The sequence below is a fragment of the Podarcis muralis genome, chromosome 7 (genome assembly GCF_964188315.1).
Source record: "Podarcis muralis chromosome 7, rPodMur119.hap1.1, whole genome shotgun sequence".
Lineage (NCBI taxonomy): Eukaryota > Metazoa > Chordata > Lepidosauria > Squamata > Lacertidae > Podarcis > Podarcis muralis.
Genome location: NC_135661.1, coordinates 59,346,793 through 59,371,662, shown reverse-complemented (window position 1 = coordinate 59,371,662; position 24,870 = coordinate 59,346,793). Strand labels below are relative to the sequence as shown.

Genomic DNA, 24,870 nt, shown 5'->3' with positions numbered 1-24,870 from the left:
TTGGATAAAGGAAAGAATGTGGCTTTTGTGCTCAGATCTGTGGGTCAGATTACACAACCACTTTACATCTTGTCACTTTCTTCTCCCTATCCACCTAGATTACTCCCTACTCCTGACAAACATGTCTGAATAATGTGTTTGTGCACACATGGACACAAATCTCACTTTTGATCACCTTTGCCCAAGCCTTGTTTGGAACATGAAATAATAATAAAAAGGGACCCCTCTGAGCATGTGCATTTTGCCAACATAGCAAAACAGACAACCAGCCAAGTCTCTCACACAACAGATTATTTTTTTTCTTTTTATTTTATTTGACACAAAAATGTACAAAATAACAGGTGAGTGGATTTTAATTGTTTATATTAAAAATCTAAAAGGTGTGACTGAGCCATTTTGAATGGAATCAGTGTTGAAGATTTTAATGATGATGTCCACCATCATCATCATCCTGCATCAATCATCCTAGTCATTCCTGATCAACAGTCATTTTCCAGACACATTATTTACATCTTAAACAGGAGAACATCTCTCCATCTTTCTCACTTAGCCCCCCACCCTCCTCTGGAGTCTGGGCTAGTTCAGGAGATCCATCTCTGGACCTCTCAAGAGTTTAGGAACAGACCTTCCACCTGGTTCCAAGATGGTGGCTCTTTCCAGCTTGGGCCAAACCCTGCCCCCTTTGTCCCTCCTGAAGCTTGGTCAGACTCGATGTCAGCCTTTCAGGGCTGAGAACTAGACATGTCACATCAACATGGGTGGGACTGGGACTGGAACGGTGAAGAGGGGCGGCCTTGGCAACATGGCGCTTCTCTGGCAAAGCTGCACTTCTGCCAGAGTTGAACATAGAGTGTCTTGGGAGATGGGGCAGATTGGCACTGAGCTGGAAGGATTATCTCTCATAACTTTATATATATGTGTGTGTGTATGTATGTGTGCGTGTGCATATATATATATATATTTATTTGTTTATATATATATATATATATTTATTTAAAATCTCCCCCCTTCTTTCTTCTTCTTCTTCTTCTTCTTCTTCTTCTTCTTCTTCTTCTTCTTCTTCTTCTTCTTCTTTTACAAAATGACGAATATGATGGCCAATGGTTATTTATAGCAATATGTCAACATTAAAATTTCTGCTGAAGGTTCCATGGAGAAATCCCCTTCTGGGTCTCTGGTGAATGCCACCCACCCCTCGACTGCAGGGGGTGCTCATTGCAGCAAGGCCCGGATCTGCTTGGATGTGGTGTCATCATTGAGGTGCCGGGTGGTGTACCTAGGAAGAAGCAGGGAGGCAGTGGGAAAGGGCACACCAGTTGTAGAGAAAAGAAGCCAATTGTTCTGGCCGCTGTGGGAACAGGTGCAATGCACATCTAAGCCCTTGACCAAAGGTAAAAATGTGGGATTTCCTAGTAGGGACTAGTTTGGCAGAAAGGAAGAGTGGATATAGGGGGGGTTTGCCGGTGACTAGAGGGTAGGAACCTGAATGCCCAGGTGTAGCCAATAGCTTAACCTCCAGGTGCTGTTGGACATCAACTCCCATCAGGCCCAGCCAACATAGCCAATAGTCAGGGATGATGGTAGCTGTAGTCTAGCAACATCTGGATGGACCTAAAAGGTAGGTTTCTGTGATGCTGGTCAAAGCAATTAAAGTGCCAGTTGTTTGGGACAGGGAAGATGCAGTGTCCCTGAACAGCATACAGTGGTCTGAGTGCTGAGAAACTGCAGCTCCCTTGATACCAAAGCTGGTGGGCATGAGCTAGTTTGGAATCCAGGATTCAGGCCAGCCCTTCCTGTGCGATGAACACTGGAAGGGCTGCTGGCCTCAACTCCCCAGCTGTAAAATGGGAATAATGGTCTGCCCCACAGGATAATTGTGATGTGAGGGCAATGCACGAGGGAGTTCCTTCTGTGAAGCCAAGTCAATGGTCATTTAGTAATAGTCAACTTCTCCAGTTCCTGCCACAGCACTCCTTCAATAAGAACTGCTCATGTCTACAAAACCAATTTCAGTTTCTGAAAATTCTTCCATGCTATCTGTTTTCAACTCCAGCACCTGCCTAGGCTGCCAGAGTCATCCCAGTGCAATCCTGGTGCTTGTGCAAGGTGTGTGTGTGTGTGTGTGCGCGCGCTTGCAGTTCTTTTCTGAGAGTTGCAGCAGACCTTTTCTGGCTGCCAAAGCCCATTTCCTCAAAGGTGCCTCTTGGGCTGCCTTACCTCAGTGCATTCAGAAGGCCTTCTGTGCTGTTGGAAGGCTGGTCTTTCAAGACCTTGATACATCCTTTCATCTACCGGCATTAAAAAAGAAAAAGAAAAAAAACCCTTGTTAGTCAAATTTCAAAGGGGGGAAATGTTGGAAAAGTGCACCCACTTATTCTGACAACAGTCCCTTTGCCTGTGAGCAGATTCACGAGATTTGAGAAAGGCAAAATAGGGTCTTCCAGAACATGTGGATATGGGAGGTGCAGCAAGAGAGGGTGAAAACCCCGCATTTAGACTGGAATGGAAAGTCCCACCCGGCGTGGCTCTTCTGATGCTTGGTTGCTCCTATGGATCTTTGCTCCTCCTTCCCTTTAAAAGCTAATTGAGGATCAATTGTCACTAAAAACACTGGAGGCTCCAGCCTTCCCCTACCTGGTGCCCGCCAGGTGTTTTGCACTACAACATCCATCAGCCCCAGTCGTTGAGGCTATATTATTCTGAGGCTGCTGAGTTGTAGTCCAAAACATCAATAAGGTCAAGGTCATCAAAGGCTGGCTTGTCAGCTCCTTGAGTTTCTCTGATTGATGTTTCTATATGAAGAGAGAAATGTCACTCACGTCAATTTTGGAGGTCTTGGCGAAAGCCCCCACAGGATGGACATGGTCATAAAGAATGATGACCCCCACCATCACCCGCATGCAGAAAAGGAGAGTTTCGGTGTTGGTGAAGCGGCTCCGGTATTCCCTGTTGCAAACAAGAAAGAGGTTCATGAACAAGCCTCCTTGGGCCAGCTTCCATGCCCCACATTTCCTTCCCAGCTTTCCTGGGGAGCTCATAGCATGGAACTGCTAAACACAGTCTAAAGACTCTAAAAAGATGTATGGGTCCCTTAAAGTCATCTAGTGGGTGGGGGCTTGCTACAGATGCCTGGTCCAGAGGTCAAAATGCTGGTGACCAGGAACAGGGCCTTTGCAGTGTTTGCCCCTCTGATGTGGAATTCCCTCCCTAGAGAGGCTCACCAGGTAAGTTGCTTTGCGGCATGTAGAAGGCTGACCAATCCCATTGTACGGTGACCCTTGGTGACTCTTTGTTTACATTTTTGCACATTCATTTGATAATAATGATAATAATAAATGTGGTCCCGGCGGCCACTCCCAGTCACCAGTCTAGCAGCCACATTCTGGATTAATTGCAGTTTCTGAGTAACCCCATATTTTTAACATGGGGTCTCAGTTTAGTCGGGTTTTAATTGCAATTGTCAATTGTGTGGCTTTTTAGACTCTGCTGTATGTGTGCAACCCTGAAGGCCACTTTGCTCAGCCTTTGGGGCCTATAATCATGTAGGGCATTGTACTCACGGCGTTTCCAGCATCACCCGGCAGACACACGCCATGGTGCTCAAACAGTCAGTCGTGTCCTCAATGGGAAGAGTTTTGTTCTGAAAGGAGACCCAGTTTGCATGCTGATTACCCCCTGCTCTTCCTCCCCAGGGAGAGAGCAAGCAGAGTATCTGAAGGGAGAGAGGCAGCCCCAGTCCCTGTGCCACCACAGCACAGATTCCTTGGGGTGGATTCTACCCATCAACCCACCAGGCCAGTGTGCAGCGTTAACCTTGCATGAACAACCAAGCAAGCCTGGACTTTGCAGCAGGCTGTCATGTTAAGGTGGTCTTGGCAACTCTTGCCTCTGTCTTCTCTGTGCCTTGAGAGGCATCACTTACCTCTGAAACAAATTTGGTCGTGGCATTGCTGAGAGTCTTCAGCATCGGGGTGGCCTCTGCGTAGAAGAGGGACATCCGGTTGGCCATTTCGTTGTTCACCTCACTCTCAGCGTCTAACTGCAGGGCAGGAATGGAGATCAGTTGCAGCAAAACGTTGCGGCATGGAGGGCTTCTGTTTAAGGTCCCAGCCACTCTACTCCATCAGTTTTTCATCGCCTTCCCACCAAAATCAGCCAACATTCCATGCCCACTGGGCATGCTCAGTCCTTACTAGGTTGTTTCTGTTGTTACTTGTGTGTGTGTGTGTTGGTGGTAGAGGGTGGGCACCATGTTGCCCAACCCCAGCTACCTTAAAATGTTTAATTTCTATGTTTATTTCTACGGACAGCTCTCATTTCCATCCCTGGGGACATTTAAAAATAACTTCTCAGTGTGAAACAGGAAACCACCTATCCAGACGAGATAGTTCATTTTACATCTATGTCTCTCTCCTTTTCCAGTCATTCCGTTCCATTCCCCCTCCCACTTGGCTTTCCATTATTCTTTTTCTTGACAGAGCTCATCCACACTTTTGCTTGACCCCTAATTTGATTGTGTTGTGTGCTAATTAATTCCCCCAGATCCGAGAGCTTTTCTCACTGTGTCTTGCAAAAATCCGATCTTGTCTGCTGAATCGGATATGCAGAAAATCCAAAGAGTGATTTTGCTTAATTGAGCTTCAGTTCAGCAGGTAAGTTTGGATTTTTGCAAGGTACAGCCATGGAAGAACAAGAAAAGCTCTTGGACCTGAGGTAATTAATCAGTACACAAGGCAATTAAAATATGGGTCAAGAGGAAGTGCGGATGAGCCCTGGCTCTCAAGTGAACATACTCTGTTTGCTCTGGCATCTCTGCACATTTCCACTTGCATGGCAGCTTCAAGTTCCCACCATTCCTTTGCCATTAGAATTTCCATTCATTTTGCCCAGCCTGGGTTTTTACTCTGCCTCCCAGGGAAAGGAAGGAACCGTTCCTTACCTGCAGGTTGTTGATCCTGTTTCGACTGATGGTTCTTCTATAGTAGCTAAAATCATTCTGGATGGCAGGATTGGTCATCTGGGAGACAGAGAAGGGAGACTTCATTCAGGGGTGATGCAGAAGATGAAGCAGAAGGCTTTTCTCCACATATGGAAGGGAAAAGGATGGTGATGGTGTGTGTGTGTGTGTGTGTGTGTGTGTGTGTGTGTGTGTGTGTGTGTTGCAGGCTACACCTGCACCTGTGCCAACCATCCACAGTGGGTGCTGTGCAAAGTGCCTAATATTGTTCCACAGGAGCAAGAGTCAGAAGCCCCTGTGGGAGGTTTTTTACTTGTTATTATGCTCAGATCACATTCCCTGCTGTCACTGGACCAACCATTGTTGGCGGCCGCCTCCTCCCACACGTACCTTGAGCTCGTCAAAACTGAGGGTGAAGTGTAAGATTTCTGCAAACTGTTTGGCGAGAGCCTGTTCCCTCTCCAGGTGCTGAGTCGGGGCGTAAGGTGGGCTGGTGAGAGCTTCCAGCAAGCTCCGCAAGGCATTCTCTGGGAGAGACAGAAAGAGGGAGATGGTTAAGTTAGGCAGCAGCCCCCTCACCAGGCCAATCCCTGCACAGCTTGCAGGATTAGTGCAATTTACATTTTAACGTGAACCTGCCAAAGCTCTGCTTCTGGAACCAAAGCACAGCTTCTCCTTTAAAAATTCACACCAAAAACGTTAATAGTAATGAGAAGGGCATGCAGAAGCAAGTATTTTCCTGAAATCACCATAAAGAAATGCATTGTATTAGGGACAAATTGCCTCTTAAAAATGTATATGCTAAACAAAGTCATGTACCCAGATATTAGGAAGAAAGACATTTTCATGTGCCACTGTTTCCTTATGGGTTTTTTTTAAGAGGTTTGCAAACTAATGTGGAAGTGCGTCGAACTGGACTGAAGATGAGAAGAATGAGAAAATGAGAGAACGCCCCCTTTTGCTAGGATGTGGGAGGGCACTTACCAAGTCTAAGTGAAAACTCATAAAAACGCTTCAGCTTTGCCACAAGGGGACACACGGCATTCCATGCCTTTTCTTGGAGCTGCAAGTCACTGGGGTTTTGGATGGCCTGTGATAAAGTAACACAAGATGCTAAGTTTTATTCCTGAAATGTTAGCTTTGCAAAAGTACAAAAATCTTTGTGGGGAGGGGGGGGGGGAATCCAGACCATTTGCTAGCATTGCTCCTAGCTCTGGAATGTGGGGGTCAGCTTTGGGAAGGGCTCAGGTAATACCATGACGGTTATGCTCTGCCCTCCACAGTCCGAGGCAGCAATGCTTCTAAATACTAGTTGCTGAAGCCACAGGAGGGGAGAGCACTCTTGTTCGCTTGCTGGTTTCCCACTGAATAATCTGGTTGGCTACTGTGAGACCAGGATGCTGGACTGGGTGGGCCACTGGCCTGATCCAGCAGGCTCTTCCTAGTACCTCTCTGATCTCTTGCCCAGCTCCGGTGTAGGACTGCAGTTCCGCCAGAATGGTCTGCGCCTCCTCTAGGACAGCGTTCACCTGGTTCCACACAGCTGTCTCGGCTTCTGTGGGCTGTGCATCTGCAGCGAACCCCACCCAGAGAGAAAGGGAGAGGTTAGGACACTCGTGCTGCAGGACACTTTCTCAGCCCAGCCCCAGGGGGAAGGGAGGGAGGGACATTGGGATGGCTTGCTTGGAATGAGGGGATCCAAGAGCTCCCTCGGCCTGGTCAGGGGTTGGGGGGGGCAACCTAAGGAATGTCAGGGGGACCAGGGGAGTAGTTATTTGCAACCAGAGAGTTCTGCCTCCCCCCAAACCCCTTGGCATCATGGGCAAGGCTTGTCGGGTGTACCCAGGTCACGTTGTGCAACCGCCTGGGGAGGGGATGAGGTCTTGGGCAGCCCCCAAAGAGCACTGGGAAGCCATGGCCCGGCCTGTGAGCTGCGACAGAGCCCCTCTCTTGCATGTCTTTCTCTGGGAAGCCCACAGACCATCCTTACCATCTGTAGCCCTCCAGACATTTTGGACTACAGCTCCCATGAGCCTCAGCGAGGGCTCATCCACAAATGTCAACTGGGTTTTCCACGGATTGACGTTTGCTCTGATTTAGTGGTTAAAGAGTGGGTTTCCCCAAAGAAAACGGCCAAGCAAACTGAAAACCACTTGGACGTGTGCCTAGAAAGCATGGGAGAAGCAGAAAACCTCCCAGACATGTGCTTCCTAGGCACAGGACAAACGTAAATATGGACGAACCCTGACTCATACAACCATGCTGGCTGGGGCTGATGGGAACTGTAGTCCAAAATATCTTGAGGGTGACAAGCTGGGGAGGGCTGCCACAGACCTTTGGCCCTTAGTTGTACCAGGAAAATATTAGAAAATAAATATACAGGAGGACCAAAAAGAAACCACAAAGTATAAAAAACAAAACTCTAGGAGGCACTAAGCCAATGGCATCCTAGGCAGTGAGCTGCCCACCACTCTCCTCCCCAAAGCAGGGCTCCAGGACTGTTGGCCTGCCTGCCTTATCTAGCGCTAACTCGTCTTCCATGCCTCTCTCCCCAGACTGCATACCTTCAGCAGTCCTAGGGCCCAGCAGGTCTCATCCACACCCTATGGGAGCTTGAGAAGTGGGAGTGGGTCAGGCACACAGAGCACACCTACAGCAGTCCAGGTCCAGGCTGGCGTCTGCTTGTGAGGAGGTGTGGCAATGTGCCATTCGAACCCCGAAAGTTAATTGTTTGGCAATGCTGTCTGGACACCGCAGGGCTGCTAAATGCCTCTTCACTGAGATGCTAGCACAACTCTAACAAATCCTGGAAATGTGGCTGCAGTCAGGCCGCCACTCTGGAGGAGATGCAGACTGCTGCCTGTAGGACGTCTCCAAATGTGGGAGCTTTTGGCGCTTTGCTGGAGGAGAAGCCTTACTTTCTGGCCCATCACCCTCCTCTTCAGAAAACAACTGTCCACTATCCAGGGTTCTGAGAAGGTCCACCAATCTCTTCCCTTGCCCCACCTCCTTTGCTCTCAGTGTGATTGGCTACTGCCCTTTCCCACTGCTATATCATTATCATCTTGCCAGAAAGAAGGCATTGCACCTGCAACAGAAGCATATTTCTGCTGTGCATAGCCCAGCAGCCATTATCTTGTCTGGTTGCTGATTCCCTCCTCTGCCTCTCTAGATCTCACCCTGAAGCTTCTTGGGGAATTCCACATGGCAGTTTATTGCTGACTCGGTGCTGCTCATTCAGTAATGTTTCTGCAGCATCCACATGACACCCACCTCACAAAAATACTGTCCCATATTATTCTCCTTTTTAATATGGAATTTTTGTTTTGTTTTTTACCATTTCCATGAGAAATCTGGTAAGTAAATAACTTGTGGAAGTGGTAAATCTGGATAGGGATATGGGATGGCATTTTGGTGAGGTCAACATTGTGTGGATGCTGCAAAAAAAACCCATTTGTATGCCTGAGCAGCGCTGAATCCACAAGAAACTGCCCTGAGGATACAAGCCCTTGCCTCTACACCTCCACACAAAACGAAATAAATCAATTTTAATCATGAATTAAATCAATGAAAGAAAGTCATGAATGAAAACAAAGGCAAAAAAATAAAAAAATCCCTTCTCACGTTCAAAGTCAAGGAAAAAATTAGGGCCTTGGTCAAGCTCGTTATAAGTCAACACTTTAAGAAGGTTCCCCATGTGCTACCTGCAAGAGAAGAGACAAGAGGGAGAAAAGCATGATGGGTAGTGAGGTGGGGAAGGAAGGAGAGGTCTGTGGGAGAATGTCACTGGGAAAGGTGCCCCTTTCTGGGTGGCAGGAAGAGTCATTCAGCAAACAATTTCTACATTCAAATAGGACCACTAACCAGACGTTACAGCTTATTTGGCTGCGAGTACTTGGTGATGAGGTGAACAGGCCCACAAACTTTGTAGCATTCAGAGATATGTTTTAGTCAATTCTCAATTAATTGGACCAGTTTCTGCCAGCCTGGTTCTTTCCTGGTGTACTTGGACTACAACTCCCATCAGCCCATTGGAGTAGTAGCCCAAAACACCTGAAGAGAACCAGGCTGGCGAAGGCTAGACTAGAGGGGAAGAAAATAAACAACTGTTGATGGTCCATGTTTGAGTATAGAGAGGCCCACCCCACCTCTTCCTGCCCCTGAATGGAGATGTGCATTGACTGATGGGGAGGAAGACCAATGATAAGGAACAGAGGAGGACAAGAGTCACTGTTCTCCAACCAGATTTGGGGGCTAAGGGGAGCTTGGTTGTTCAACAGGACCTATGCCTGGCAAGTTTGGGAGAGTCTCACCAAAGGTTGAATTTATGATGGCAGCCAAAGCATTTGCCCACATAGGGACTCCATTTAGCCACCAGGCCTTCGTTCAGCCCACACATTGGCACAAGTGTCGGTCATGTTTGCTTCGCAGGACCCAATAGCCTTGGTGGCCATAGCAACAGGCCAGAAATGCTGCAGGGCATTTGTGAATCAGTCCTTACCTTTTTGGAAAGGGAACAACAGACAAAGCCCTGCAACAGCTTTCCCCAACCTGGTGTTCTCCAGATGATTTGGACTCCAATTCTCATCAGCCCCAGGATCATACAGATATGCTGCTGGGGCCAATGGGAGTTGTAGACCAAAACATCTGGAGGGTACCAGGTTGGGAGCACAGAAAGGGCATAAGAACAGCTGGCACGAAATGGTTTGCTGCTGCCCAGATCAGAGGCTGCCTTTTCTTTTCCCTCTTTGATGAGTCCAAGATGTCACTGACCCTAGAGTTTGGGGATTAGACCCATGAGTTCAAGGCCCAAATCTCTCCTTGGCTATGAAGTTCCTTGAGTAGTTTTTGATAAGTCTATCAAACCCTGGCATTCCTTGCAGGTGTATTGTTTTTAAAATGCTGCTGGTTTTGTTTCTGTGTTATTGATAATTATTTTATATTATTTTATGCATACAGTGGTACCTCGGGTTACATACGCTTCAGGTTAAATACGCTTCAGGTTACACACTCCGCTAACCGAGAAATAGTGCTTCAGGTTAAGAACTTTGCTTCAGGATAAGAACAGAAATCGGGCTCCGGCGGCGCGGCAGCAGCAGGAGGCCCCATTAGCTAAAGTGGTGCTTCAGGTTAAGAACAGTTTCAGGTTAAGTACGGACCTCCGGAACAAATTAAGTACTTAACCCGAGGTACCACTGTACCACTTAAAGATTTTTATTATTATTAGTCAGTCTATGAATTTCTTCTGAAGAAAGAAATATTGTGAAGACAGTCAACTGTAAAACACTTGGCACATGTTTGAAAAGTTGTGGAAATTGGCCCTCAGACAGAGAAAGATATTTCTTTCCAACTCCTCTTGGAAACAATAATACTTAATATAGTCCTTCTAAGTACTCAAGAGTGAATCAGATACACTTTCACAGGATTCCTTTAACTGTCTCTTTCAGATAAATTAATATCCACATATTACAGATGGAAATTCCAATGCCAATAAATAGTGGTCTGAGTGCGGTGAACACGATTTGAAGGAGGGACTGCCCAGTTCTCAGCTCACACTTTAGTTACCACACCTGACTGGGAACACCAGGGCATGTTGGATGTTGGATGGGCTGGTCACAACTAATATTCATCCTATTGCTTTTAACAGGAAAAGTGCAACTTAACTTTCTATGCATATAATAATAATAATAATAATAATAATAATAATAATAATAATGCATTAATATTCTCTTCCTAAGTGCCATTTTTGCAAGGTTAAAGTTCTTCTTAGGCTGTGTACACATGACTGTCTACTCTGGCCCTAGTGCGCTCCCACTGCTGGTGTTTGAAGCTGTGTACACATGATGTTAGCCACAATCCATATCTATTCTGAAGTTTCCTGTGAAAGACTGTGGTTTGATGCATCTTCCCTCAAACCAGCTTCCACCCCATTCACTTTGCAGTTCAGCTAAGACAGCGGGGGGGGGGGGCAGTTCCCAGGATTCTCTGGGAGCAGCCATGGCAGCTAAATTGCAAATCTGTAGTGTAGTTATGCCCAGTCTGTTACAGTGTCTGCTTGACACTGCCTGCTGCTTCCCAACAAAGTCTTCTTCTTTTTTTAAAAAAGTATATTGGCACCACCTCAAATATTTATAAAGTGTGACCCCCAAAATTTGTGGAGAACAGCAACTCCTTCTGCCAGTAATCACAGACACCACCCCCGTCCCTCCTTTGCGCATGGGACTTACTTTCAAAATCCAGGAAAAAATGAGGACAGTTTTCTAAATCTTTGCCCAATACCTTTATCAGGTTGCCCATGGCCAGCAGACCTGAGCGGGAGAAACAGAACAGAAGATGGAAGAAAACAACCGAGGTAGAGAGAAAGAAAGAGAGATTGAGAAAGAGAGGAAGAGAAAGGCTGCAAGAAAGCCCCTCTGAGCACAGAGTTCCTTTAGAGGAGAAGGAGCAGCTCATGTGGTACCTTCCAGGTGTGGAACTCCAACTCCCAGCAGCCCCCATAGCCAATGGTCAGTGAGGGTGGGAACTGGGAGTGCGGGAACTTCTGGAGGGCACCACACTGGCTTCCCCTACTCAGAAACACTGGTCTTCAGTTGAGGGGTCAGAGCCCACGATTGGGTCACACGGCCTGTTCTAAGGTGGGTGGCAGCAGCACCACTTCCGCCATGTAGATATATGGTACAAAATTCAGAAATGGGTGTTTGAGTTAAAGGTGTTTACTGAGAGCCCCTTTTCCAATGGGGTCCCTGTCCATAGCCCCTTTTTGGCCCAGTGTAGACCCTCCTCCTCCTCAATGCTTCTCACCACCACCTTTCTCCTTCCTAAACCATCCCGCCCACAGCACCCTTGGGAAAGCAGGACCTCCCAGCTTACCTGCTTCAGAGAGAGCCCTCTGTCCTCAAACAGGTCCTCTCTGAAGGGCTTGAGTGAGTGAAGAGGGCACGTGTCACTGCTGCTGCTGCAGGCAGCTCAGCTCTGTCTGTACATCTCATTGCAGCCTTGTCTGTGTGGAAATCCCACAACCACTTCTATATTTTCTATTTTGGACTCCCAGAGGGAAGCAGAGTGTGCTGTGCTGCACCTCAGACTTCCTGTGAGAGCTTTCTGCGTGCTTCCAGAGCCCTCAGCCTCCACTGGACTTCCCCTTCCTCCCAGCTCAGCAGCAGAACAACCGTACCTCAGCAGCTTCAGTTCCACCACGCAATGCCTACAGCAGGGCTGGGGAGCCTGTGGCCATAGACATCTTTGCTGGACTACAACTCCCATCATCCCTGGTCTTTGGCCATGCTGGCTGGGGCTGCTGGGAGTTGAAATCCAACAACGTATGGTGAGCTACAGATTTCCCCACCCCTTGACTAGGGTATGAATGGGCACTCGTTGCCAAGGAGAGACCATAATCTGATCCTGGCAGTAGCCACCCACTAGCCCAGTTTGCTCTCCTAAAGCTCTCTACTGGGGCAGCTCTAGGTTTCAGGTAAGGCACTTTCAGTGGGCCCTCTCCTCCACAGCATGTCTGCCTGCTCACTTTGTCCTCTCTTTCCAGGCCCAATCCATACAATCACCCAGAGGGAAAGCACGAGGCAGCGCTAAGGGTGCGTTGCTGCTGCTGCTGGCATGCTCAGAGGAGGCAGGTGACAGCAAAGAGGAGTTGCAGCAGGGCTAGGAGTCTCCAGAGAGTTGCAGTGGCTCTCCCTGCAAGTGTGCGGGCCTTGGCAAGTGCCCAACAAGGTCTATGCCTGATACCGTACAGGGTGATGTGAAGCCTTTCTTGGCATCACTAACAATAGTGACTCTTTTCAGTTCTTTGTGACTTCATGTGAGTTGAGCCTGGCAGTCATTGATCATCAGGAAAGGCCTGGGACTGGGAGAAGGCTCTGTTGCGCTTTGGATAAAAAGTGAGTCTCTTGGTCAATGACCTGTCCTCCTGATCGGCTCTCTGCTCTCTGCTTCCTTGCTACTGTGCACCAATGAATGCTTTGTAAGCCTGACCTAACCATACAACGAATGAAGCAGTAAAGACTTGATGACTGCAATACACTCAATGTGGGACTGCCCTTGGGCCTTGTCTGGAAGCTGGCTAGTGAAAAACGCTGCAGCTAGACTGTTGGTGGAGACAGACTATTGCCAGCACATAACTCTGGTCTCTGGTGCTTAAAAGCTTGGACTGGTTGCCCATATGCTACCAGACCAAGTTAAAGGTTATGGTGTTAATTTACAACACCCTTAACAACTTGGGCCCAGGACACTTAAAAGAGTTATAACTTCCCCTGATCATGGAGGTCTTTGAGGGAATCACTGCTAGCAACCCAATGTAAGTAAAGGTAAAGGTACCCCTGCCCGTACGGGCCAGTCTTGACAGACTCTAGGGTTGTGCGCCCATCTCACTCAAGAGGCCGGGGGCCAGCGCTGTCCGGAGACACTTCCGGGTCACGTGGCCAGCGTGACATCGCTGCTCTGGCGAGCCAGAGCCGCACACGGAAACGCCGTTTACCTTCCCGCCAGTAAGCGGTCCCTATTTATCTACTACACCCAGGAGTGCTTTCGAACTGCTAGGTTGGCAGGCGCTGGGACCGAGCAGCGGGAGCGCACCCCGCCGCGGGGATTCGAACCGCGACCTTTCGATCGGCAAGCCCTAGGCGCTGAGGCTTTTACCCACAGCGCCACCCGCGTCCCCCAGGAACCCAATGTAGTAATTGGTAATTACAGAGTTAAATATTGTCTCCAGTTATTATGGGTTGGAGCTAAGACTCAATCCTTCAGTTTCTTCTTGTGGTTACTTTCATTTTCCTGTGTTAGCCAGCTTGTGGATAAAAAGCCACTTGTTTTGGGCCTACAAAGTGAGTATCCTTGCTTTATCTGTCTATATACATAGAAATGTAAAGTGCTGTCATGCTCTGGAGTTTGCGTGGCTTGCCAATAGACAGCCACACCAACCAACGGGCCTGCAGCAAGGTTTAATGGAGGGCAGGAAACACTTCACACAGCAGTTTAGCAAGCTGCTCTGTGAAGCACTTCACTCTCCTTTAAAAGGTGGTGGGGCCTGGGGTGGGGGTGTGCAGAGTGAGCTGTGAGAGGGCACAGGCAAGGGCATGGGTGAGGTGTAAAGCGAGGGGGGGTCAAGTGTGGGGAAAGGTCTGTTGGCAAAGGGGCAGGTGGAGTTGGCAAGTGGAGTGAGAAGGCGAGGCAGCCCCTAGCATTAAAGAAGAACTTAGCACCACTTGTGGCTCAGATATGCATGGCTTGTGTCTCCTAAGGGCCAGACAGTCCATATTGTGGGCCTGATTCTGTGGAACTCCCCAATAGTTGAGATCTGACAGACCCCTTCTCTACTGGACTTCAATCAAACACTTCTCAAGGACCTTTCTATTTCAGCAGGTATTTAAATAATTGTACATTATTCAAGTGTATTTGTTCAAGTTCATTTATTCAAGTTATGTTTTTATCTGATTTTGGTTTGTGTTAAACTGATATATTTATTGATTTTTGCGTAAACCGCTTTGTGACAATCTGTGGTGAAAGGCGGTCTGTAAACATTGCAAATAAATAAGTTGTGATGTAGCAGAATGGATGGTTATAATTTCAGATTGCAAATTTCAAAATGCAGGTGGGGGAGGGGAGTTGTCACATTTTAGAAATACTTATTTGCACCCCCAAACTCTCATTTTTTGATTGCAAGTTCTTTACATAAGAGTATTTTTTTATATTAAAAAATATTATGTTCCATCTGATGTGGCACAGTGCACTCCGCTCCCTCAGGATTCTGCCACCTTGTTCTGCTACATGTTTAGAGGAAGACCTGCCTTTACACTTGCTTTTCTAGGCCTCGCCCAGTGCCCTCTGAACTCTAAGACTGGATAGGTCCCTGCATCACACAAGCAGCAAAGGGGGCTATATTTTTTACCTCAGTTTGTGATGCTTCAGTAACCTCTACAGCAAGAAGCAGGCTTATGTAGGGTTCATAAAACACTTCATTAACTGGGAGAATCCTGCAGCATGAGAGAGAAGGGGGCGGGGGGAGAGAAAACGCACCGTTAGGCTTCCAGATTTAGACCATTCTCATGAGCTAAGCAATTCGCCTTCAAATTGCTGATCGAAGGTGCCTGAAATGAAGCTGTGTCCTTGGTGGAAACCTGGAATTGTGAAAGCTGAACCCCATGCATGTGTGCCAGAGATAGAGAGAGAAAGTACAGTATTCACTTCATCAAGTGCATCACACAAGAAGGAATGGAGAGGGTGATGACCAAAGGCCACAGTGTGGCTCTTTGACCACAGAACAGTCATTTTATTCCCTCACATTGCCACACGGGCCAAGGCAAGCATTATTCAGTAGAAGCATAAAGTACTTCTTCCATTCCTGGAGTTATTCTGCTATGGTGGTTTATCCCTCATGACCTATCAGTTTACTATTTGGACACAGTCCATGAGGAGGTCCTCCACATCACATGCCCCATTGGGATGTATGGCAGGTACACAGGGGCTTGATATAAAGGGCCGAGGCCTTGTCTTTTTATCTGTTCCTAAGGGCCTGCACTGGCCATTCCAGCAGGCTAAAAGGCATTTCCTTCCCAGCAGTAGCATTCCCCCAATCTCTGATGTTTTGAAGCCAGCTCTAGCTAAGCAGGGGTCTTTATGCATTCAGAAAGGCACTGTTGTCTATATCCACATGTCTAGAGGTAAAACAGGACAAGGGGAGAGGAAGGCTGAGCAGGGTTTTAATCCACATTCACACAACAATATCCAAAATGCATATGTATCCTGTATTACAAAAGACTCCTGTTTGGTGCCCTGTTTCTCAAACTACCTTCACACTGATCAGAGCCCTTAAGCTGATTCTGATTTCTCTCTTATCAACACCTTTGTATAGGGTAAATATATCCTTGCCCCCTGCCCCCCTCACTTTGCCCTGGTGTGTACACAAACAAAAACAAATTGAAGCCATGTTGATGTGAACACCTAGCAGGGAAATTGCTGTGAAATTCACCCCCCCCCCTTTGCCTCAAACTTCAGTGCATTATCACCCTCAGTCTACTGCTTCCCACCCCCCTTTGCTTCTGGCTGGCAACATTTTCCTCACCTGTCATGAACAGGTCATTGGAACTGTTCACTGTGGACTCAAGCTGCAACTTTCCTTACAACTGTTCAGCCTCTGGAAGCACAACATGGGCACAACATGTTGTAGCGAACAGTGAATGCTTGAAGAAGTCACTTGTTGTAAACTCTGGCCCAATCCAGGCTGGGGTCTGTGTTTGCTTTACCAGGATAGCACCACTGCACAGCCATTTCCTCTTTCTTATCCATGTCTATTTCTCCTCTGAAGAACTTTGAGATTCCTGAGCCTCCCCTTCCCAGATTCAGTAGCCTTCTCCTATGGGAGCAGCTGTGGAAAGGGCAGGAGAGACGCACTCTGCAACCCACTTGAAGTCCTGCCCTCTCTCTCTCTCTTTGGAAAGTGCTGGAGGACAGAGGCAGAGTTTTATCAAGCTCCCCACCTGCAAGATCATGGCTTGAGTGGGAGGTTAAGCTCTGACCACCAAGCAGTCCTTCTGAAGAAAAAAGTCAAGAGCTTTGTCTACATGCACTGAAAGGTGCCCGTTCTCCTGATAATGTGTACAGCTACTGCTGCTGCTAACATCACCAGCAACAAACCCAGCCACCTTGCCAGGGTCCCAGCAGTTCAACAGAGCAAAACACAGCATTAGAAAACTACACACATATATGCAAATATTTATGCAAACAAACACACACACTTCACAAACCTTTTGTAACCATTCAAACCACTAGGATTTCAGAGGTCAATTAAGGATACTGGGCAAGTGTATCAAAAGAGAGCTGTCCTACGCACCTGGCCACCCAACTTGGTGGTACATGAGCTTGTCTTCTGCTCTGTGCATGCCCCCCCCCCCTGCAGTGTGCAGAATGGTGTCTAAATCTCTCTCCTGATTAGTCTGCTCAAGAGCTCTTTGCTGCTACTTGACCTACTCAGACTGAGCAGCTGCTCCAAGGCAGTTCCTACGAGGCCCACCTTGGAGGATCCCCAGATGATGCATGGGGATGTACCAATGTGTGCACAGACAGGATGGACCTGTTCACAGCATCTGAAGGTCCTTGACTGCAAAAACCCATTTTTCCTGGTTCAAAAAGGCTTCCACTGTCTGTTTCATACTGCAGAGCACTTGCTTCATGAACCTCAACCCTTGAACTTTAACTGCAGCCTGGCTGAAAGTTAGCTAAGTCCTTCCTGGCCTTTCCTGAGCTTTTCTTCAGCTTTTGCAGAAAGTGGTGGTCGCAAGGGTTGGTTGCTTCTGACACCATGTTTCTGTAACTGAGCAGAGGCAGGTCTCATTTTTCAAACTGCTTTATTTCTAGGCTCACAGACAATGCTGTCCACACCTGATCATTTCTTTCTCTTTTCACATTCTACTCCAGACCTCTTGTTGGTGTAATGTAGCATTGATGAAGGTTACTGGCGGGCAACATCCATAGAAGTCATAGCAAATATCTATCAGATTAAAATCATCTTCTTTTCTTTTTAAAACCACCCTCATTGATTGGGGGGGGGGGGGACAGCTAGGCCAGGTCTTCTTCCAACACATTTTTGTAACATTCTTTTATGCAACCAGTATCAGGAGCTGCGGGGCTTGAACCAGGTCAGGCACTGGCTCCATGGGTTGGAGGAAGGAACCAGAGGTAGTTCCAGTGGGGGCTATGAACAACGTCCCAGAATCCTCCTGGGCCAGGGAATCAGGTGACAACTGAGGGCCAATCCACTGCTATTGCTACTTATAAGTTCCCAGTTCTTCTCATTTCCCTGAGTCTGGGAAATTCATTAGCAACGCGAGCAACTTCCTTTTTCTCTGCAAGGCTGCTGGTGTTGTTCAGCCTCTCGTTTCCTGAAGGTGTGTGCCCTGCAGTTTCAGCACCTAGCAGCAAGCTTGTAAGAAAGACCAGTAGATGAGGAGGTAAGCCCTGGCTGCAGGTTCTTCACAATTCTTTGTAATTTTAAACAAGAGGGGGCTTGTCCACGGGTCTGAGCGGTGTTCCACTTGTCACATGCTTTCTAGGCATGGCTCCGAGCAGTTTTGCCATTCCCCTGCTGCTTTGCCCTGGAAAACCTGCTCTTTAGTACTAAATCAGAGCAAATGTCAATTTGGAGAAAACCCAACCGACATTTGCTCCAGTTCAGTGCTAATTATCAGGTTTTCCCAGGGAAGTGTGGGTGAGCCCAGAGAGTGTGGAATAAGAGGGTGGGGAAAATGCAGGCTAACACTTGGGTAAGGATGACATCTTGTGGACAATGCAAAAAGGCATGCACACCTAGGACACACAGCTTTAAGCTGCCCCTGTGAACTTAGCCCTAGACGTGACTTAAGATCTATCCTAAACTGCCTCTGCTGCAGGGTGCAGTCACTGAGGCTGGTGGCTTGGCCTGCCTTTCGTTCCCCCTCCCTTCTGCACAAGCAGTGTCTCTTGTGAAAGTAAACTAATGGTCAGATTATTTGCATTGTTTACAGTGATTTAACTGACTTCAGGGGCTTGTGAGGGGGGAGAGTGTCTTTAAACGTGCCACAAGGCCAGACATGCTCTGGTGAGTCCTTTGTGGTTCCCCCTTCTGAAGGGCACAAGGAGGGCTTTCAAAATAGAAATTTGCTTTGGTTTTTCAATTTCCTGCATCAGTACAAAATGGAGGGGAGCTACACAGACCCTCATTATGCATGCTCAAATGTTAATGGTTCTGTGCTCCTAATTATGCCAACTTTTAGGAGGTTGGTGGGGGGCTTCCAAAATGCGTCCATGGTGCAAAATGAGCCCACTGGCAACCTTGCTCATGAGTAAATGGTGTGAGTGGGAGCTGGACGTGAGAGGGAAGTACTCTGAGAGAGGTGCTGGGGCTCATGCTGCTTCCTAGCCCTCAGTTCCAGTGCATGTGAGCAAGCCAAGGGGTGAGACATTTTGCACATGCTCAGAGCACTCTTGTCATCTGAAAAGGGGAAACAGAGCCAGGAGCTGCATGCTGGTGTTGTGACTTGGTCCCAGATCTCTCCAATGGGGATGCCTTTGATAATTGCTTTGATCAGGGAGAGACATAAAGCATCTGCTTTGCATGCAGAAGGTCCCAGGTTCAGTCCTCAATCATATGTCCAGGTAGGGCTAGGAGAGAACCCTGCCTGACAATTTGGAGAGCTGCTGCCAGGCAGTGTAGACACTACTGAATTACATGGAGCATTGGTCTGACTCAGTATAAGGCAGCTTCCTGTGCTCCATTTTGAGTCAGGATTGACAACGTGGAAGGTATTGTGACCCCTTGAATTCACTAGAATTTGGAAAGGGATATCCTGACAGCCTCCCTCGTGAGAAGTAGGACGTACTGGTTGCACCTGTGACCTTTCAGGTGAGGAGTCTGACTCAGCCTCTCACCTGTTCATCAGATTCCTGCAATGGACATTACCCATGCATTGCCGCCATAATTCATGCTTCTGTGCCAGTTTGCTGTGCTTGTAAATGCTTGGTGGCTTCCTTTGCTGGGCGCCATCTATGGGGATTTTGTGAAGTCTCCTTCTGTGCTGCTTGGGACGTCTCCCTTCACCTGCACTACCCAGTTCTGACCAGCTGCCTGGAACCCGCTTCCTTGCTCTAGATCCTGCCCTGCTTCTGGTTCCACTCTGCGCTATGTCCACCTTCTCTAGACTTTGCCAAATACCTTCTGGGCTTTGCAAGGGGTGAGGAGATGCAGGTGTCAGCCTTTGGGAGCGGAGAACCAAATGTTTTGATCCAGGAAGGTAAATTCTGGAGGAAGCAGTCTGTCCTGAGAGTTGGGTAGAGGAACACAATTCATGGTCTCTGCAGGGGCTTCTAGATGGGGACAATATTGTAAACTGGTTGTTCAGATATCACAGATGAGTGACTGGAAACAGGTTATGGTTTTGGTTTTAAAAAAACTTATCAGATTTTCCTTCAAAAGGGTGAATGTGGATTAAATGGGGTGGGGGATACAGGCCGGCATTTTGATCTGATGGTGTCAGGTGGAATGCATGAGGAGCAGACATCCCACATCAAACCCTTGTCTGGAAGCACACCACATCATAGGTTTTATGCCACCCAGGTTTTCTTGGTCTGTTACACACACACACACACACACACACACACACACACACACACACACCCCTTGCCTCTGGCAACCAGCACTGAGATGGGAGAATGGCTTGCATCGCCTTGTCACCCCTCTGCTTCTCCTTTCCTGCTCTGCCAAGGAGGAAGGGAGTGTTTCATCTCAGAGGCAAATAAATTCTGCAGGTTCACACCGAAGTGGTTTGGGAAGGGGGGTGGGTTGGAGGAGCAAACTGACTGCTCACAGTCTGAGACCTTCCCAGTTCACTGTCACCGTGCTCTGCAGCCAAATCAGGCAAGCCTACACTTTGCAGCCGCCACCTTCCTGCACTTGGTGCCCTCTGCAGCTGTGCTGGCTGCGTTCCTTTGCCCATTGGGGCAGCAAAACATTTGGAGGGCACCAGGATGGGGGAAGAAGACTGACCTGTGCCATAGGCAGCAGCCAAGATGGTGCCCTCCAGATGCTACAATTCCCATCATCCCTAATCATTAACCATGCATGGATTTGGACTCTAAATTGTTTGGAAGGGAACTAGCTTTGGAGAAAGACTGGCTTCGAGGATGAAGGAGGGACCTGGCTCTGGGAAGAGGGGAAATGGCATTAGTGGCTTGGATCCTCAAACCCTGGAGATCCACTGCCAGTCAATATGGACAGTACTAAGCTAGACTGGACCCAGTTTAAGGCAGCTTCCTCTTTTTCTATTAAATCAGCTCTTCATTCAGAATCTTGAGTTCCACCTTGTTTGATACCAGGAGGCAAAGGCTCCAACTCCAGGCCCACCGAGCAAAGCCTGGCACTTTCCTCCAATGTGTCGTTGACCAGCCTTTGCTGCTACCTCTTCATCCCCATCTAGGAGCACATGCTTCCTCTGGTCCAAGATGTGCAATCAGGTTTTGCTCATTGGGGCACCAAAATCCTTTGCATATGCTGTTGGGGCCATTTTGCTTCTTGTCTAGGAAAGCGCCTAGTGCCCCAGATCTCACGTAGCCAACACCAAGCCTGAATCATGCACCTTGTTCTTCTCACCATATCAAGCGAATGCATGAAGGAGACCAGAGTCTGAGATTCTGCTCTTGTTTCCAGACAAAGAATGGAAGAGGGGGAAACTACAGAGGAGACCACTCACAGGCTTCAAGAGGTTGTGAGAAAGGAGACACAAAGCTGGCTGTGGAAGGAACACACTCATTTAAGTTCCATCAATGAGTGACCTAAATCAACCCCAGGCAGGCCTTGGATTTTGAGCAGATCTGTTTCCCCCCCTTTTTTTCCTTAATGAGTTCTCCCAAGAGAAGCTCCCATAGTGTAGATTTCACTGCAGCATCTATAATTATCCTCCCAAACAGAATCCACTCCAGACATCCAACAATTATTGAGTGGTTACGACCTATTCCTAGGGGCAGTTGCCTGTAGCCTTCATCCAGCTGTGAGGGAGATGCACCTGAAAAGCTCTTTGCACATATGAACATGAGCATCCAAACGACCTTAGCAACCACCTGGTCCAGCCTCCGGCCTCCAACAGGGGACAGCTCAATGCTTCTAAGTGTATGGAGGCAGTTTGCCTATCCCCCACACTTCAGAGGAAGTCTCCCTTCTAGGAACTAGTAAAGAGTGCTGGGGGGGGGGTGCAGTTTGACAAGGGAGACCAAACCTGAATCTTCATTCATTATTACAGAATAGACAATAGACTCTCTATATCTATCTGCTCAGTATCCCAGGAGACTTTGACCTCTGTCTGGACCAATGTCAGTGGGAGGAAGACAGAGCTGTACAGGTGAATTTAGATGCTGACACACTCTGATAAGTCCATCCCTATCCCAGGTTGCAATAGTCACCCTTGCACACACTCACCGGTCAGCAGCATCACTTGCAAGGTAACCAGCACCTTGGACCACCTGGGTACCGATTTATGGGCAGAACTTCTTGACAAAAGCCCATTGCGTTCCAGCAACCAGGAGCCCTTCCTTGGCCAACACACACAAAAGAATCTCACTGAGCAGACCCAGCTATTTTTTAATCCCCCCCCCCCCCCAGGAGAGGCAGAGAGAGCCATGTGCTGCCGCTGCCGCTGGCATCTCATTTCCTGCGACTGCAGGCAGGGAGGGGGAAAAGAAAATTCCGCAGGGGGCTAAGGATGAAGCAGCGATGAGTGCCGCCTTGCAGGAGAGGGGCACAGGCACAGCACATCTCCCTGCGCTCCACCCATTTCACAGATCAGAGGGAGACCGAGACCCTGGCCTTGCGCGGCACAAAATGGGGAGCGTGCTTTTCTTCCAAAGGCAGCGGCTACCCCAGCGCCATCCCTGCCTGCACATGGGACACGGAAGGGGACCAGAGCGTCTTTGCTCAGCGCCCGACGGCAACAGTAAACAGGGTGTGGGTCGGGAACAGAGCGCTGAGGCTGTGCAACCCTGGAGCGTGATGGTGCCCAGGTTTTCAGCATAGAAAGCCAGTGGGCGAGCAGGTGGCGACCTGCATAAAGAGAGCTCAGAAAATCTACTGGGGAGACCCTGACCCCCACCCAACTCAGCAGTTCTTCCCCCCACCCTCCCTGTCACTGTGTAGAAAGGGTGCCCCGGCCGCCAGCCAGGAAGATTCATGAGAAATCCTGTTTTGGACTGCTCTGGAAATACCAGGTGCTCATATGCATCTTTTGTTCTTGCAAAAAAATAATAATTTAAAATCTCTATTTCAGTTCGTCTGATTCCGTCCTCGCACCCCTCCTCCTCCCCACTTGCCAATGGAAGAGACACCCACCTTTCTGCCGAGGACGACAAGGCAAAGCCAGAGATCTCAGAAAGACACGCTGGGGAGGATGCAATAATATTTCTCCCAATCTTCTGCAGATCCTTGCTTGTGCCTGGGAAGAGTAGCCCCTTTGCAGAGAGAGAGAGAGATTGCAGAAGGAGCGCTGCCCTCCCTGTGTGTGTCAATCCAACGAAGGGAGCTTTGCTGGTGCAGCTGCTGCTATCAGTATAAAATGTATCACAAAGACCACCATAGACCACTACTCGGCCCCCTCCCCTCCTTCTAAAACATCTGTGACGTCTGCAGTGCAAGGAAGCCAGGGCAGATTAACCCTTGCCTTGCTGTGCCAGGCCCTCTTTTCCTCTCTCGCTCTCTCAGTCTCAAGAGCCAGGCAAGGGAAGCCTGGGTTCAGGATATGGAGAACTGGAAGGCACCCAAGAGGTCATCCAGCCTGTCCCTCCTGTCCCAGACAGGAGCTGTATGCATAACAACCCCAAATCAGAATCTTGGTTAAAGGCAGATCTTTGGCCTGTTGTCAGTGGTTCACTCGGGGTGTAGCCAGGATTTTTGTTGGGGGTGGGGCAGCCCAAGTTGTTGAGTTTTTCTAGGCACAGCTCTAGGATTTAAAGCTCCATGTCCAAACAGTTTTATTTTTTGTCCCAGTGCTTTCCCCAAGTAAAACCCATGTTTTACTGCTGAATCCAGTCTTCTGCAGATTGTCATTTCTCCTATTCAGCAGTAAAGAGCAGGTTTTTCCAGGGAAAGCACCAGGTCAAAATAATAAAAATGATCAGACACAGAGTGTGGACCTGTGCCTGGAAAGTGTGGCACAAAAGGATGTCTGGATGAGCCCTATGTCTCATTCATTACTTATATTTTTGGGGAAGAACTGCAGCTCAGTTGCTTCTGACCAAAGAAGGTCCATTTAGAAGAAGAAGAGGAGTTTGGATTTGATATCCCGCTTTATTACTACCCGAAGGAGTCTCAAAGCGGCTAACAATCTCCTTTCCCTTCCTCCCCCACAACAAACACTCTGTGAGGTGAGTGGGGCTGAGAGACTTCAAAGAAGTGTGACTGGCCCAAGGTCACCCAGCAGCTGCATGTGGAGGAGCGGAGACGCGAACCCGGTTCCCCAGATTACGAGTCTATTGCTCTTAACCACTACACCACACTGGCTCTCAGAGTGAGTCTCAGAGCTTTTATTTTTCATGAGTTTGTCTAATTCCATTCTTAAAACCACCAGAGCCTGTTCAGATGGACATGAGATAGCAAATGAGGTGAGAAATGAAGCAAAATTAAGCACAAGCCAATAAAAAGCAACTTAATTAAAACCTTGCAGGTGACCCAACAAAAGGCATAATTATGAGATCCATCTCAGCCAATGATGGGCCTGGATTAAGAATTCCAACATATTCACATCTTCAGAAAGTAACTATTAAACATATTGAAACTCGTCCAGAAGTGTCTTCACATGCCACTGCCACCTGCCATGGGTAGCACCATTAGGAATTCACGAGCTCTGAATTCTTTGTCAAAAAGAAAAATTATTGTTGGCACAATTTTTAAACAGATCCACCTGATCCCCCCCCCCTTGTGTCACTGAATAATTGAACCGACAATGTCAAAGGTCCTTGACCTTGTCTCATCTGTAGTGGCAGAGGCCGCAGATTGCCATGCACAACCTGGTGCCTTCCAGGTGTTCTGGACTGCAACTCTCATAAGCCACGCTGACCTGGAGGTTAGGTAAAGGCTATTGCAAGACTTTGTTAACATTCTTTGTCTTTGTTAACATTCCTTCATTCTGTGGCAGCAGATTCCATAACTTCTGCTTCCTGACTAGAACCTTCAGAGCCAGTCACAAACTTTTTGCTGCCTGAAGCAAAAGACAAGATTATGCTCCCTCCCCATCTAGGTACAGAAGCCTACTAGATTACTAGTTAGCTCTTATTTCAACACTGTTGATGGGGCAGCATCCACCACAGCAGGAGGTGGGTGAACAGAAGGTTAATTTAAGGCAGTGCAGGCAAGGCACACCTCAGCATCTCCCTGGCACTGCTGCCCCGAA

At 48.2% G+C, this 24,870-nt stretch overlaps 1 protein-coding gene across 7 annotated transcripts; it reads right to left on the bottom strand.

Annotated features, from left to right (window-relative positions):
- Window positions 1–290: 290 nt before the first annotated feature.
- LOC114601682 (CYFIP-related Rac1 interactor A-like) lies at window positions 291–23,171 on the bottom strand. 7 transcript variants are annotated; one of them, XM_028739059.2, is made up of 12 exons: window positions 22,815–23,171; window positions 14,856–14,940; window positions 11,185–11,265; window positions 6,406–6,527; window positions 5,942–6,047; window positions 5,348–5,484; window positions 4,940–5,017; window positions 3,923–4,039; window positions 3,561–3,640; window positions 2,820–2,946; window positions 2,218–2,288; window positions 291–1,276 (listed from the first exon to the last, which is right to left on the bottom strand). In XM_028739059.2, the coding sequence occupies exons 3-12, from the start codon at window positions 11,252–11,254 to the stop codon at window positions 1,213–1,215; spliced, it is 972 nt and encodes a 323-aa protein (XP_028594892.1). In that variant the 5' UTR covers window positions 11,255–11,265; window positions 14,856–14,940; window positions 22,815–23,171; the 3' UTR covers window positions 291–1,212. The 7 variants fall into 7 exon arrangements, with proteins under 7 accessions (XP_028594892.1, XP_028594888.1, XP_077788021.1 ...); XM_028739055.2 differs by lacking the exon at window positions 11,185–11,265 and adding an exon at window positions 8,582–8,661 and having other exon boundaries at window positions 22,815–23,167; XM_077931895.1 differs by lacking the exons at window positions 11,185–11,265; window positions 22,815–23,171 and adding exons at window positions 8,582–8,661; window positions 21,909–22,007.
- Window positions 23,172–24,870: the final 1,699 nt, after the last annotated feature.

Excerpts from the sequence above, each read along its gene's own strand:
- LOC114601682 (XM_028739058.2), bottom strand. The coding sequence starts at position 8,654 with ATGGGGAACCTTCTTAAAGTGTTGACTTATAACGAGCTTGACCAAGGC. Across the intron at positions 6,048-6,405 it reads CTGGGCAAGAGATCAGAGAG|GCCATCCAAAACCCCAGTGA; the intron begins GTACTAGGAAGA and ends ACTTTATCACAG. Across the intron at positions 2,947-3,560 it reads CGGGTGATGCTGGAAACGCC|GGAATACCGGAGCCGCTTCA; the intron begins GTGAGTACAATG and ends TGTTTGCAACAG.